At 40.9% G+C, this 14,999-nt stretch overlaps 1 protein-coding gene across 5 annotated transcripts in view; it reads left to right on the top strand.

Moving 5' to 3' along the window:
- LOC111846508 (beta-1,4-N-acetylgalactosaminyltransferase 3-like) overlaps positions 1-14,308 on the top strand; it is a 45,619-nt gene extending 31,311 nt beyond the window's left edge. The window contains exons 17-21 of one of the 5 annotated variants that reach the window (XM_072709853.1): positions 878-950; positions 2,308-2,461; positions 2,557-2,657; positions 4,363-4,435; positions 7,749-7,876. In XM_072709853.1, the coding sequence (XP_072565954.1) occupies positions 878-950; positions 2,308-2,461; positions 2,557-2,657; positions 4,363-4,395 (361 nt within the window). In that variant the 3' untranslated portion in view covers positions 4,396-4,435; positions 7,749-7,876. Of the gene's footprint in view, positions 1-877; positions 951-2,307; positions 2,462-2,556; positions 2,658-4,359; positions 4,436-7,748; positions 7,877-8,992; positions 10,672-13,642 lie in introns of those variants that run through there. The other 4 variants (XM_072709846.1, XM_072709843.1, XM_072709844.1 and 1 more) reach the window with 4 other exon arrangements.
- Positions 14,309-14,999: the final 691 nt, after the last annotated feature.

Genomic DNA, 14,999 nt, shown 5'->3' with positions numbered 1-14,999 from the left:
CATAGAACCGAGACAGGATTTAAACCCCCCCGTCTTCAAAATGTGACGCAGCAGTGCTGGTCTTTGAGCCACTCTACCATCTACCCAATCAACAAACACTGAAAACTAAATATACAATGTTGAAGTAACCAGAATCCAGTAATCATACAGAAAGTATAGATAATATTAAAGAGTTGTTATTGAAAAATGAAGAATTGTAAAGAATGAAAGTGTGTAGGAGCATTACATTTGTAAGGTGCTTCTGCTGAGTAGAACAAACAATGTACTTTAAATTCTCTGTGGTTTGAGTGTTTGTCATTGCGAGGGTTCATGTTATTCATTGTTTTAAAGTTAGGTTAAAACAAAACACCCTAAACAAAATTAGCCTAAAGTTATTAGATGGCTTGCTTTATATTTTTAATGTAAAAGACTAAATATATTTTGTGGTGCATATCGTGACTCGGCAAAAGACCAAATGCATTTCGTGATTCCACAGAATCAATTTCGTCCACAAAATGATATTCCTTAATTCACAAAAAGCATTTCATTCACGAAATGATTTTCTTTAATTCATAAAATGCATTTCCTCCACGAAATGACTGTGTATAATTCATGCAATGCATTTCGTCCATGAAATGACTTTCTTTAAATCACAAAATGACTTTCTTCTGTCTACAAAATACAAAGTGCACAAAATTAAACTTTCCTTTTGATTTCTGTGCACGAAAGCTTTGTGGACAAAATGCTGCAAGGCATCACTAGATTTCGTCATTAAATAATGTTTTTTGTGACTCAAAATGTATTTTGTGCATGAAAATGAGCGCTTGACACTTGCCGCCCCATACTGTACTGGCTGACCATAGTAAACAATGAAATTTCACACTGCGCTTCTCCTCAGTTATCAGTATGTGAAGCTGACTGGGAGCTTTGAGCGTTCTGCAGCCCTTCAAGCTGGGATTAACCTCATCACAGTAAGTGTGACAGCAATGCCCTGTGGCACTGGCTGCCTCAAATTACTATTATTCTTTGAGAAGATGGCGGCACAGATGGATGTAGTGGCCCGGAGCTCTCTTTGTAGAACCCAACCTTTTTCATGTGCAATAATTTATGTGCAATTTTCCTTGTATACTCTTATACTCTGTACTGTAATTGCTATATGATATTTATTTTACTCTATTTTTTTCCCTTTAACTTATTTAGCTTGTACAGTCTTTATTGAGGCTTCTATAGAAGGATCCAAGCATCATCACCTCATCGTACTTGTACAGTGACAAAACAGATACCTTATTTTATCTGTTATCTTATATCAGTCCCAACCTCCACACAAGACGATGTGACATGTGAATAGCCATATAATCATCCAATTGCTAGTGTAGAAGTTATGGGTAAAAAGCTCTGACATTTGAACACTGGATTTATTAAGTTATTTCTGAATATTGGATATACATCTATCTTCTTTACTGCTAATTGAGTGTGCTAGATTTTGCTAGAAATTACCTACTCTGTAAGGATTAAATTTAATGTCCATCCATCCATCCACCCATTTGCTTGTCCTATGTAAGGTCGCAGGGGTCTGGAGCCTATCCTGGAAGCTATGGGTGCAGAGCAGGGAATTACCCAGGAAGGGGTGCCAACCCATCACAGGGCACATTCACACCATTCACAATTGCAGACAATTTGGTAACTCCAATTCACCTTAGCATATTTTTGGACTGCGGGGGTGAGGGGGACCAGAGAACCCAGAGGAAACCCCACGAGGACACGGGGAGAACATGCACACATACCTGGGGCAGAGACTCAAATCCTGGTCCCAGACACAACAGTGCTAGTCACTTCACCACTGTAGCACCCCAAAATTTAATGGATAATGTAGAAAACAGGAGTATGACACAAAAAGTGAAATCTGTGACAAGAGAGCGTGCATTCATTTCAGTGTCTCAATCAATCTGGAGCCCTTCACAAAGATGTGGTGTAATTCTTGGCTCATACAGCCATGGACACATCTCAAAATTCTTCCAGAGATCTAACAAGCCTCATGGTGTCATATGGAAAAACCAGTCATGTCGAAAGTGTGGAGAACACTGAATATGCGTGCGGGAGAAAGGCAAGGTGCAAAACACATACAAATAATGTAACAACATGTTGGTAAGAAGTACATTTCCCCCAGCCTTGTGCCCTATGCTGCCCGGTATAGACCCCAGGTCACCTGATCCTGACCACGATAACCGCATAGCAAATGAATGGATGTGGTGAGTTATACAGTACGTTGAGTTACACTAACAGCTGAAAGGGACCTATTTGTTTGTTTGTTTGACTCATGCCTCCCAGGACAGCCACAGCATTGTGTTCCTGTGTGACCTGCACATCCACTTCCCCCACTCCATCATCGACAGCATTCGCAAGCACTGCGTGGAGGGCAAGATAACCTTTGCACCAATCATTATGAGGCTGGACTGTGGGGCCACTCCAGAGGAGCCCGACGGTATGCAAGGATGCATTTTTATTTCTAATCTTTTATTATTCATAGTATTTTATTATTTCTTCTTTTAATGTATAAATTCATGCTATGACCCCAAGATAAGCCTTGGTGTTGGCAACGAGTGGATGTCTACCTGTGTGAAAGTATCTACTTGTGCTTCCAGTCAGAGCCAAAGAAAACACTCCAAGACACTGTGTTGGTATGGCAAAAATTTATAAACTAGCATTCAAAAATTTGGGGTCACTTACAAATGTCCTTGTATTCCATGACAACACATGAAATGAGTTTGAATAGAAAATACAGTGGTGTGTAAAAGTGTTTGCCCCCTTCCCGATTTCTTATTTTTTTGTATGTTTGTTTCAGATCATCAAACAAATTTAAATATTAGACAAAGATGACACAAGTAAACACAAAATGCAGTTTGTAAATGAAGGTATTCATTATTAAGGGGAAAAAAATCTGAACCTACATGGCCCTGTGTGAAAAAGTGATTGCCCCCTAACCTAATAACTGGTTGGGCCACTTAGAAGCAACAACTACAATCAAGAGTTTGCGATAACTGGCATTGAGTCCTTTACAGCGCTGTGGAGGAATTTTGGCCCACTCATCTTTGCAGAATTGTTGTAATTCAGCCACATTGGGAGGTTTTCGAGCATGAACCGCCTTTTTTAAGGTCATGCCACAGCATCTCAATCGGATTCAGGTCAGGACTTTGACTAGGCCACTCCAAAGTTTTCATTTTGTTATTCTTAAGCCATTCAGAGGTTGACTTACTGGTGTGTTTTGGATCATTGTCCTGCTACAGAACCCAAGTGCACTTCAGCTTGTTTCTCATTTGTTCCTGAATTTCCTTGGATCGCGGCCTGATGTCTGGCTTTTGAGGATCTTCTAGTCTACTCCACTTTGTTAGGCAGGTCATATTTAAGTGATTTCTTCATTGAGAACAGTTGTGTCAGTAATCAGTCCTGGCTGTGGCTAGAGAAATTGAACTCAGCCTTCTAAAGATGTGATACACCACACTTCATGTATGTTTTAATGGGGGGGGCAATCACTTTTTCACACAGGGCTATGTAGCTTTGGATATTTTATTCCCCTTAATAATGAACACCTTCATTTAAAATTTGTCATTATCATTTTGTGTTTACTTGTGTCATCCTTGTCTAATATTTAAATTTGTTTGATGATCTGAATCATTTACGTGTAACAAACATACAAAAAAAATAAGAAATCAGGAAGGGGGCAAACACTTTTTCACACCACTGTATAGCTAAATAAGCAAGAAATTGTCATTGACACATAATTGTGTTCATCAAACTTGATGAGATTTCACCCCAGGCTTCCTGAAGCATCTCCCATAAGTTGGATTGGCTTGATGGGCACTTTTTACTTACCATTCGGTCAAGCTGCTCCCATAACAGCTCAATAAAGTAGAGATCAATAGACTGTTCTGGTCACTCCATTATACACAGAATACCAGCCGACTGCTTCTTCCCTAAATAGTTCTTGCACAGTTTAGAGCTGTGTTTGGGTCATTGTCCTGTTGTAGGATGAAATTGGCTCCAACTGGGCTTTGTGCATATGGCATTGCAAAATGGAGTGATAGCCTTCCTTCTTCCCATTAACCCAGCACAAATATCCCACTTTACCATCACCAAAACAGCCCCAGACCATCACATTAGCCTCCACCATGCTTGACAGATGTCGTCAAGCACTCTGTCACCATCTTTTCATTTATCTGCATCTCACAAACCTTCTTCTTTGTGATCTGAACACCTATAGCACTTTTTTCCAATCTTCATCAGCAAAAGAAGAGATGTCTGTCTGTGTTCATTTGCCCATCTCAGTCTTTTCTTTTTATTTTCCATTCTGAGATATGGCTTTTTCTTTCCAATTCTGCCTAGAAGGCCAGCATCCCAGAGTTGCCTCTTCACTGTTGACGTTGAGACTGGTCAGCTGACAGTTGAAGACCTATGAGGGGTCTGTTTCTCTAACTACACACTGTAATATCTTCTCGCTCGCTTGTGCACACTGGGCCTCCTTTTCCTCTTTTTGTTGTGGTTAGAGCCAGGGGAGTAGTACACAGCAGAGCATGTGAGCGGAGCGGAGCGTGAGCGAGGAGCGGAGCGTGAGCGAGGAGCGGAGCGAGGAGCGGAGCGGGCGGAATTTGGTCAGAGCGCGGAGCGGTTTTTTAATTAAGGCTGGAGCGGTCACTTTGTCTCGCTCCAATTTCGCTCCGATACCGCTCACACTACAATTCTGAGGCGTGCCCAAATCTACCCAGAATTCATCTGTACAATTATCAAGACTGTTACACAAATTGGCCGAGATGGAATTCGCAAAGTATTTCACAAAGGAAACTGATAAATCATACAAGTGTACTATTCTTATCAAACGTATAGATGACAAGAATGTACAGCAAGAACAACAATGTGGTGAAACTGTTTCAGTGAGTAAAGTTTCACTTTGGAATCACTTTTCTCAGAAAGATGAGTGTGCTACGCGAACAAGCGGAAGCCAGAGCAAAACGCGTGCAAGTTTTATATGGTTGTAGCATATCAAGTCTATAAAGTAAATTAAAGTATAAAAGCCTATAAAGTAAATTAAAGTATAAAAGCCTATAAAGTAAATATTGGTAATCAAATAAATTTGTCATTCAAAGTAGGTCTAATAAGATTTTTTTTTTATTTCACGTAACGTAAAATTTTATTTTAGAGACGTGCTGCATCAACAGAAAAAAATTGAGGAATTTAAAATGTGTCTGTATATTCTTTAGACTATTAAGCCCACTGATTCCTTTATTTTTAAGCCTATTTTTGTGTGGAATGCCATTTCCAAACCTGTCCGTTGTTGCCGATAGGTTGCTTAGAAATAAATATTTTCTGTTCTGACTGGCAATGTTGCCATTGCTCATATTTCTTTATGACATAAGGCTTCGGTTTAAGGTGACATTTGTTAGGCATGCAGATTATTTGTCCCTCTTTTAAATTGGAGCGAGCGTGGAGCAATTTGACTGGAGCGGGAGGACATTTTAGTGGAGCGAGGAGCGGTGTTGAGCGGAGCGGCTTAGTGCGAATTAGAGCGGAGGAGCGGGCGGAGCCAACAGCCTCGTGAGCGAGGAGCGGAAATTCTCACCGCTCCACTCCGCTCACATGCTCTGGTACACAGCATTGTACAAGATCTTCAACTTCCTGGCAATTTCTCACATGGAATGGCCTTCATTTCTCAGAACAAGAATAGAATGACTAGTTTCAGAAGAGTTTCTTTGTTTCTGACCATTTTGAGCTTAGAATCGAACCCACAATTACTAATGTTCCAGATACTCAACTAGTCCGAAGAAGGCCAGTTTTATTGCTTTTTTTAATCATCACAACAGTAAATTTCTTGATTGGAACTAACTGTTGTCATGCTGCATTAACCCTTTAAAATGATAAACTTGTATTAGCAAACACAACATTCCACTATAGACTAATTGTTGCTGATAATGGGCCTCTGTAAACCTATGTAGATATTCCATTAAAAACAGCTGTTTTCAGCTACGATAGTCATTTACAATATTAACAATGTCTACAGCCTCTATACAGTATTTCTGATTGGTTTGACATTACAGTGGTACCTCAGTTCTTGAACTCATTAGAACTCGAATTTCTTAAAAGTCGAACCAACCAGTTCGAAAAAAAATTACCTAGAACTCGATCTGAATCTCAGAAGTCAAACCGTGAACGCCAACCTAAGATAACTTGTACCCGCGGGGAAATGAGTCACCTGGCACATCTCTCAGCGGAAACAAAGGGTAACACTTCAGTCTCAGCCTCACATTCACTGTGACAGCATCGTGCATGTTTACACTAGATGAATACATATATTTATACAGTAAAAATACATTTAGACAATGATAGACAGTAACAGTAATTATTATATAATAAAATACATTAAAAAAAGATTTCTTATTCATTATTTTAATATTAATAATAAACCATTAATTTCATAATTAAATTCTAATAATATTATCGTGCCGAGCGGGGACGGAAGAGAGACAAAGGCGCAGACGTCAGGGTATCGGGGAATACGGGGTTTAATTACAGGTAAGGCAGGCAAAACGCAGACGGACAATACAATGACCGGACTGGGGAAACAAACTGAAACGATGACTAAATACAGAGGACTAATGACAATAATCAGAAACAGCTGATCACACAGGGTTAACGAGGGGGCGTGGCACAAGGAAGGAGTGGACGATCGGGGCAGGATACATTTGTTTTTTTTTTTAACTTTAAACATTGTTTAGATACATTTATTTTCTTACTTTAAAAATTACTGTTTTGATAAATGTGCTTAGATGTGTTTAGTACAGTATATGCTCTTCTTGTTTTATCCATTCATTTTGTGTTTAAATGCTAAAAAAAACATATTTAGGTGTAATTTTTTGGGGCCGGGAACCAATTAATTGGTTTTCCATTATTTCTTATGGGGGAAATTCGATCTGAACTCGAACTTTTTAGGATTCGATCTAAAAGTTCTGAACGGATTAAGTTCGAGTTCTGAGGTACCACTGTACTTTAATGGTTTTTTCTTCAAAACCAACGAAATTTGACCTCAAACTTTTGAACAGTACTGTATATTCTTAAGTTTAAGTGCCCCTTCACAATACATATGCGAAAAAGACACAAAAACAAAGAGGAAAACCAAACTGGCTAGCTATTCTGACCATCCCTCACCAAGCAAAATACAGGGAGTAGCAGCTGCTTCTGCCCTGGGGTGTTTAGACAATAGCCACCTACATGACGAGCTCGTTCTTTCCTGTCTGAGACCCCCCCCCCCCAATCACACAGTCCACACGAATTGGTTACAAACTATTACAACAGCACAGCATTTTCGTAACCCGAGGATATCATCTTTGTAGGCAGAGCTCTGTCTCTTCTGTCGCTTCTGGGACTGGAAGTTCCTCCTCTGGCATTGCACGAAAACATCTTCCAATGAAATGTCCTCATTTATGTCGCTGTGCACCCAATGATACACAACAACATTAGCAACCAGACATGCCCCCGACATGTAACATTCGGTTTATAAATTAATTCTAAATGACAATGTTTGTGTCTATTGCCTGTAAAGCACTTTGAATTGCATTTGAGTTGCTTGAAAGGTGCTATATACATAAAGATTGATTGATTGATTGATTTGAGTGACATGTTCCCCACCATACTGCTCTGACCCAACACTCAGTGGTTACCATTTTGGTTTCTTCCTTTGGGTGTTTTATTCTCTGTCTGCTCCCTTGTGTTTCAATCCTCAGGCTACTGGGAGGTGAATGGATTTGGCCTGCTGGGGATCTACAAGTCTGACATGGACAGGGTGGGAGGAATGAACATGGATGAATACCGGGATCACTGGGGTGGAGAGGACTGGGAGCTGATAGACAGGTGAGTATGTTGGGAATGGAAGAGTTCCTCCCGATGCAATTTTAAGAACATGCAAGGAGCCTTGGTCTTGGGGTGCAGGCTTAAGCTGTACCAGGCAGCATTTACTGCCATTATCAAGGAGGCTCAGAAAAGGTGACATTCTAAGGTCTTTGTGGGGCAAAGACCCCCCATATGGAGTAATAACAAAATGACCACCGTCCACCCCAAGTCCATAGTTCTTCATTTTGTCATCACACAATAGTGTAATCTATGGCTGTGGTCCAGACCTGGAGTGGCCAATCAGGAGACTCAGAGAAATTCCCGGTGGGCCACTTACCTGTTATGCTGGTCAGAAACAAAATAATTTGACAAGTTTAAAATTGAGTTGGTCGGAAACAAAATTATTGTACAACAATGTCCTGGGTATGATGTTAATCTACATCCAGCCCTGCAAGGTCCTCCAACTTACAGGGGAATCTGGGCGTTGCTGGCAGAATTGGCACTGGAAAAATGGTTCCATTCGGACTAGTGTGGTGCTGAGGTATCACCTGCCACACGGCTGCACTCAGGATCTCATCCCTGAGGTGGTTCGTCGTGTGGTGGGTGTGGCAACGCGCTGTCAGCGCATGGTCCTTACCTCTCCTCTTTCTTCTTGAAATGTCAGTAATAAATTTATTTGGATAATAAGACTTGAACTCTGTCATCGTTTATTGAAGTTCCCCTAGAACAAAGACAACTCCCAGGCTGAAAATGAGTCCCACTCCGTGCCTGTTGAGGTATTAATTTGGGAGTCCCTGGTTTAAGAAATGTGAAAAACCCTCATTTAACCACATCACATGGCTCGACGCATCCTGCTACCCTAGAGGGATGCAAAGCAGGTGGCCACTGTTGACCGATAAAGGAATGAATTATAAGTTCTAGATTGGGACAAAAAATGGGATCATCTATCCCATTAATTAAAAGAATAATTCTTCTGAACTAGTAGCTTTCAGCAATAGTGTCCTTGAGCATAATGTTTATAAATGTAAGGTAGCAAAGTATATTCATGCTGTTTGTTTTTCCTGTCTAATTTAGTAAATTTAGTAACTCAGTGCCGCCACCATAATTAACAGATCTTTACTTCCTCTTCTGCTCCCAGGGTTCTTCACGCAGGGCTTGAGGTGGACAGAATTTACATCAGGAACTTCTTGCACTTTTACCACTCCAAACGAGGCATGTGGAACCGACGTTTCCGCAAGCCAATGTAGCAACCCCCTGCTGCAGGCTCCGAGCCTTTCACTACTCAGGGAAGAAGAGTTTATCATGCTGTGTTAATGCATGTTGTTTTTGTACAACTCTAATGAAACACACTCTCTCTCCACTTGGCCACTGAATGCCTCGTGTTACACGTCAACTGCAGGTGAATCTTTTCTGTTCTTTATATCCATTGCAGTGGAAAAAGACTGTCACTGATCACCAAACATGTATTTGATATATTTTAATTCTTGACTGTTTACATGTCAAATGTTTTTTTGTTTTTTTAATTGAGGGAAGGCTGTATTTAAACCAGTGTAAGGAATTTGATGTGCTTGCGTTGTGAAAAATGATCATGGATATTTTATTTTTTTATGATATTTTGAACATTGATATTTTAAACACGTTTTCTTATGTATATTAGTTAACTGTACATTTTTCAGGATTGGTGAATTTATATATTTAATAAAGTGCCTGTTAAACCGGTAAAGTGAAGCTGGTTAAATTATGCAAACCAGTATAAGATGATGCACTGGGCCTAGTGCAGTGTGCTCGTTGTCACCCTGTCTTTTACACTTGAATAACACTTGCAGTGTAACATTGCAATGCAGCAGTGTCACCATGGAAACAGTTATTATGCAGTCATATTCATCGCCACAATGGCGTATGTAAATGGAACTTTTTGGCAAAGCTGTACCTGATGCCCCGTGGGTGAAGCGGATGTGCAGAGATCTCTGTAGCAGAGTGTCAGCAGGAGTCCTCATCAGCTGCTCGCTATGTTCTCACTGTCAATTTGGCCTTCAGTGTGTCACCGTCCAAAGTCATATTTTATTGTGGATATGTATTCTTTTAAGGTTGGTACTGGTTTTCCTTTGTGTTTGTTCTTGTAAATTTCCAGTGTCTTTTTTTGTCTCACTTTATTTTCTCAGAACGGTGTGTCCTAAAGAACAGCAAAACATAAGTATGACGGATTGATTCCATTGGGTGTTTGTGATTAAGGGGGTAATTGTATTTCTCAGGCTGTTTGGCACTGTTTACCATTCTGAATTCAGTGCAGCTGCTGCTTGTCCCTCCTGCATAAAATGGCATTGTCATTTTAGTGTATGATTTATAGCATCTAAGAGGATTTTATATTTGAAGAATTTTTTTTTGTTTGTTTTAGAATATCTGGCTGTTGTTAAAATAAAGTTTTGGTTTTTTTTCTAACCAATGAAATGATGCGCTATGGTTTTACTGGCTTCTTAAATTGTTACCATCGCCATGTTCAAGGACGCTTTTATAGGCAGTTGACTTGGATAACGTGAATTTTGTGCTTTCTACAAAAGATTTTTGTTTGTTTTCTCTTGTTGAATTTTGTAGTAGCAAATATGACTCATAGTTCAAAGGAGTATGAAGCTTTTTCATCAGTTTTTCAACCATCTTTGTGTAAACATTTTTCAGATATCAGCAGAACACTTTGTACATTAACTTATCACTTAAAATGAGTCTGGTGAAAATGTTCCTTTTATTACTTATGAATGAGTAATAATGTCTGCTTCAAATAAGAAGTTAAGATGTCTAAATAAAAAGCTGCAGATAGTCATATGTGGATGTATCATCAGAGAAGTATTTGCTCCAAACGTATTGCTCCAAAATTCAGGATCAAATTCTGTCTTAGTTGCATATTGTTGTGCAGTGGTACCTCAGAACTCGAATTTAATCCGTTCATAACTCTGGATTGAATCATAAAAAGTTTGAGTTTTGATCGAATTTTCCCCAAAAGAAATAATGGAAAACCAATTAATTGGTTCCCGGCCGCAAAAAATTACACTTAAATATGTTTTTTTTTTTAGCATTTTATTTTGTTTCTGACCAGCATAACAGGTAAGTGGCCCACCGGGAATTTCTCTGAGTCTCCTGATTGGCCACTCCAGGTCTGGACCAGAGCCATAGATTACACTATTGTGTGATGACAAAATGAAGAACTATGGACTTGGGGTGGACGGTGGTCATTTTGTTATTACTCCATATGGGGGGTCTTTGCCCCACAAAGACCTTAGAATGTCACCTTTTCTGAGCCTCCTTGATAATGGCAGTAAATGCTGCCTGGTACAGCTTAAGCCTGCACCCCCAGACCAAGGCTCCTTGCATGTTCTTAAAATTGCATCGGGTGGAACTCTTCCATTCCCAACATACTCACCTGTCTATCAGCTCCCAGTACTCTCCACCCCAGCGATCCCGGTATTCTTTCACGTTCATTCCTCCCACCCTGTCCATGTCAGACTTGTAGATCCCCAGCAGGCCAAATCCATTCATCTCCCAGTAGCCTGAGGATTGAAACACAAGGGAGCAGACAGAGAATAAAACACCCAAAGGAAGAAACCAAAATGGTAACCACTGAGTGTTGGGTCAGAGCAGCATGGTGGGGAACATGTCACTCAAACCAATCAATCAATCTTTATGTATATAGCACCTTTCAAGCAACTCAAATGCAATTCAAAGTGCTTTACAGGCAATTGACACAAACGTCCTTATTTAAAATTAATTTATAAACTGAATATTACATGTCGGGGGCATGTCTGGTTGCTAATGTTGTTGTGTATCATTGGGTGCACAGCGACATAAATGAGGACATTTCATTGGAAGATGTGTCCACTTATCATGTTTTCATGCAATGCCAGTGAATGAGAGGAGGAACTTCCAGTCCCAGAAGCGACAGAAGAGACAGAGCTCTGCCTACAAAGACAACCTCCTCGCTGGGTTACGAAAATGCTGTGCTGTTGTAAGAGTTTGTAACCAATTCATGTGGACTGTGTGATTGGGGGGGGGGGGGGGGGGGGTCTCAGACAGGTCAGAACGAGCTCGTCATGTAGGTGGCTATTGTCTAAACACCCCAGGGCAGAAGCAGCTGCTACTCCCTGTATTTTGCTTGGTGAGGGATGGTCAGAATAGCTAGCCGGTTTGGTTTTCCTCTTTGTCTTTTTCGCATATGTATTGTGAAGGGGCACTTAAACTTAAGAATATACAATACTGTTCAAAAGTTTGGGGACACTTAGAAATTTCCTTGGTTTTGAAGAAAGAAAAAAAAAAGTTTTTGTCCATTAAAGTACAGTGGTACCTCAGAACTCGAACGTAATCCATTCAGAACTCCGGATCGAATCCTAAAAAGTTCGAGTTCAGATCGAATTTTCCCCATAAGAAATAATGGAAAACCAATTAATTGGTTCCCGGCCCCAAAAAATTACACCTAAATATGTTTTTTTTAGCATTTAAACACAAAATGAACCGAATGAAACAAGAAGAGCATATACTGTACTAAACACATCTAAGCACATGTATCAAAACAGTAATAAAGTTGTCCCAAGGTGCTTTACATGGATGTGTTGTGATACATTCCTACATCATTAGAGAACAGGCAAAAGGAAGGAAAAAAATTTAATAAAGAAAGCCAGAAGTTCATCAATGAGTCGGTTATCCACATTGGCCTGTGTAGGGTGGCCAAAGTCCATCCATAAGTATGATCTGCACGCTGGCCTGTGTAGGGTGACACTGAAGGCTGCACCAACAATGATACAGTTTGTATGTCCCATTTGCGATCTTACCCCTCCATCAGACTGAACCAGGACTCCAGCTCAGATGGTGCCCACCCTGTGCCCTGTGCACCACCCAAGCATGTGGGAAGGCAGAGAGCATGGATGGTCAGAACATGCGTTGACACAAGCAAAGTGGATAAAACGGGCATGTACAGCAGCACCAGCAGCCATAGTTACGGTGTGTTAGGTTGCGGGTAAGCTAAACTGAAGTAATAGGTCTTCAGTCGAGATTTAAAGACTGAGACCGAATCAGCATCCCAAACATAGGCTGGTAGACCATTTCATAATATAGGGGTCCTGTAGCAGAATGTTTTACCGCCCACTCTCACTTTATTTATATGTGGAACATCAAGGAAACCTGCATTCTATGATCTGAGTGGTCAATGCGGCTTATAAACTTATAAAGTAATTCTGTCAGGTAGGCAGGAGCTAGACCTTTAAGTGCCTTATATGTAAGTAGGAGATCTTTGAAGTCAGCTGGGAATGTCTAATTTAGTAAATTTAGCCGACTGGCATGCAGGAGCTGGTGTTCAGTGCTGGTGGAGAGTAAACGAAACAATATTTTGTAGCTAAAGCCCATTTTATGGCTCTCTGGCTCATCATACATTGTTACAGTTGGTATCAGGGGAAGTTTCTCTACCCAAGATCAGACGACAGGTTTCCCTCCAAGGGAAGGGACACAATGCACAAAAAAGGCCACAAGTATAGATTGGAGGATGTTAATACTGATATGAAAAAGTCTATTTATTGTGCTTCCATCACTGGCACATTTAGGAGAAAGCCTCTGCACGCCATTACATAATATAATTACAATATAATTGTATCCTTTGTCTTACAGGATAAAATCCTGTGTAGAATCCTTCTGTCATGACCTGCTCGTCCGATCCTCCTGTGTGCAACGCCCCCTCATTATCATGATAATATCATGTTTCATGTATATTAGTCCACGTCTTCCTTAGTTGGGTGTCCGTCATTGATCACAGAGGAGCGCAGGTTCGGGGGAACCTGACTGTCCTGCAGGAACGTACGCAGCTGACTACACGATGGACGGATGGGAGAAGTGGAGGGTCGTGTGTCTGGCAGCTCCTTCCGTGGAGGACGTCGAAGATATCTACCTATTCGGAACCTTGATAACGGGTCTTATGCTGATTGGATTAGGCATCGCCCTGGTTTATCGAAAATTGAAGAAAACGGTGACAGCCGCTCAAAGCCCCAATAGGCTAGCCGGGATAATTGACGGAGTTGGCAGAGCTGTCGGCACTCAGAAATTGGATACCATCATTGTGACTATGGACCGCAGACTTGATAACATCACGGAGAAGCTTTCGGCTCTGCAAAGAGAAGCTGGCCAAGGCCGTTGCTGAATTCAACAACTCCCCCAGAAGGACAAGGCAGTGAGACTTTCTTGCATCCCTTTCCCCCGACCCCAAGGACACCCTCCCCCTATCCAACGCCTTTGCCGCTTGACACCCCCAACGTGAACAGGCGGGTCGATGACCAGGGCATCTGGCTGCAGGGCCGGATGGTTGTTTGTTCTATGCTGGACTACCTCCACTTCCCCATTCCCTTCCCTGTGGCTTGTCTCCATTTTACATTGTGTAGTGGCTATGTGCTTATGTTGCTGAGGTGTTTTTTTCTGTTCCTAGATTATACTCCCTAATGGAGTACAGTCTAGGGCCTGTTTTTTTTTTTTACTCGCCTCTCTCACCTCATGTAATCGTTTTCTCTGTTCTTCCTATGCCCGGGTCGCTGCTCGCGCGGTCGACCGGCTGGCTTGTACAGCGGCTGTCTCCTGACCTGTCTTCCCCTACTGTTTGTATATGTATGGTCAGGTTGATCTGATCTTGATCACACTGCTCTATGTGCCCTTTAATTGCCCCTCGGGGACAAATAAAGTGTTTGAAATGAAATTATGTGCATCGCTGTTTGCCCAGTCTCCCCGAATAAACCCTTTTTCCTGCAATCCTGCCTGCTTGCCTTGTCCATCGCCGTTTCCTGCCCGCTCAACTGCCGCGATCATTACACCTATAGGTTACATCCTATACGATAAGAACTAAACCAAAATGACATGATCACATGATTATCCCTATAAACATGCATCTAATCCTATAAGAATAAGTCCTATAAAAGTCCAAAATCCCACATTTTATAAACCTATGTAAAGATTTCAAATTATATAGGAATATAGGTTTATTTCTTGTTTAAATGCATTACAATAAATTCTAAATCCTATATATGTTATGCTTGTTAATTATATTCAATTTCTATTTAATTCACACATTTCCATGAACCATTTTAGTACCAGAAAAAACACACTACAACCAAATACATGATTTCATT

This window comes from Paramormyrops kingsleyae, chromosome 1 (genome assembly GCF_048594095.1).
Source record: "Paramormyrops kingsleyae isolate MSU_618 chromosome 1, PKINGS_0.4, whole genome shotgun sequence".
Classification (NCBI taxonomy): Eukaryota; Metazoa; Chordata; class Actinopteri; order Osteoglossiformes; family Mormyridae; genus Paramormyrops; species Paramormyrops kingsleyae.
The sequence above is the reverse complement of the archived record's forward strand: the minus strand, read 5'-3'. Positions and strand labels throughout refer to the sequence as shown.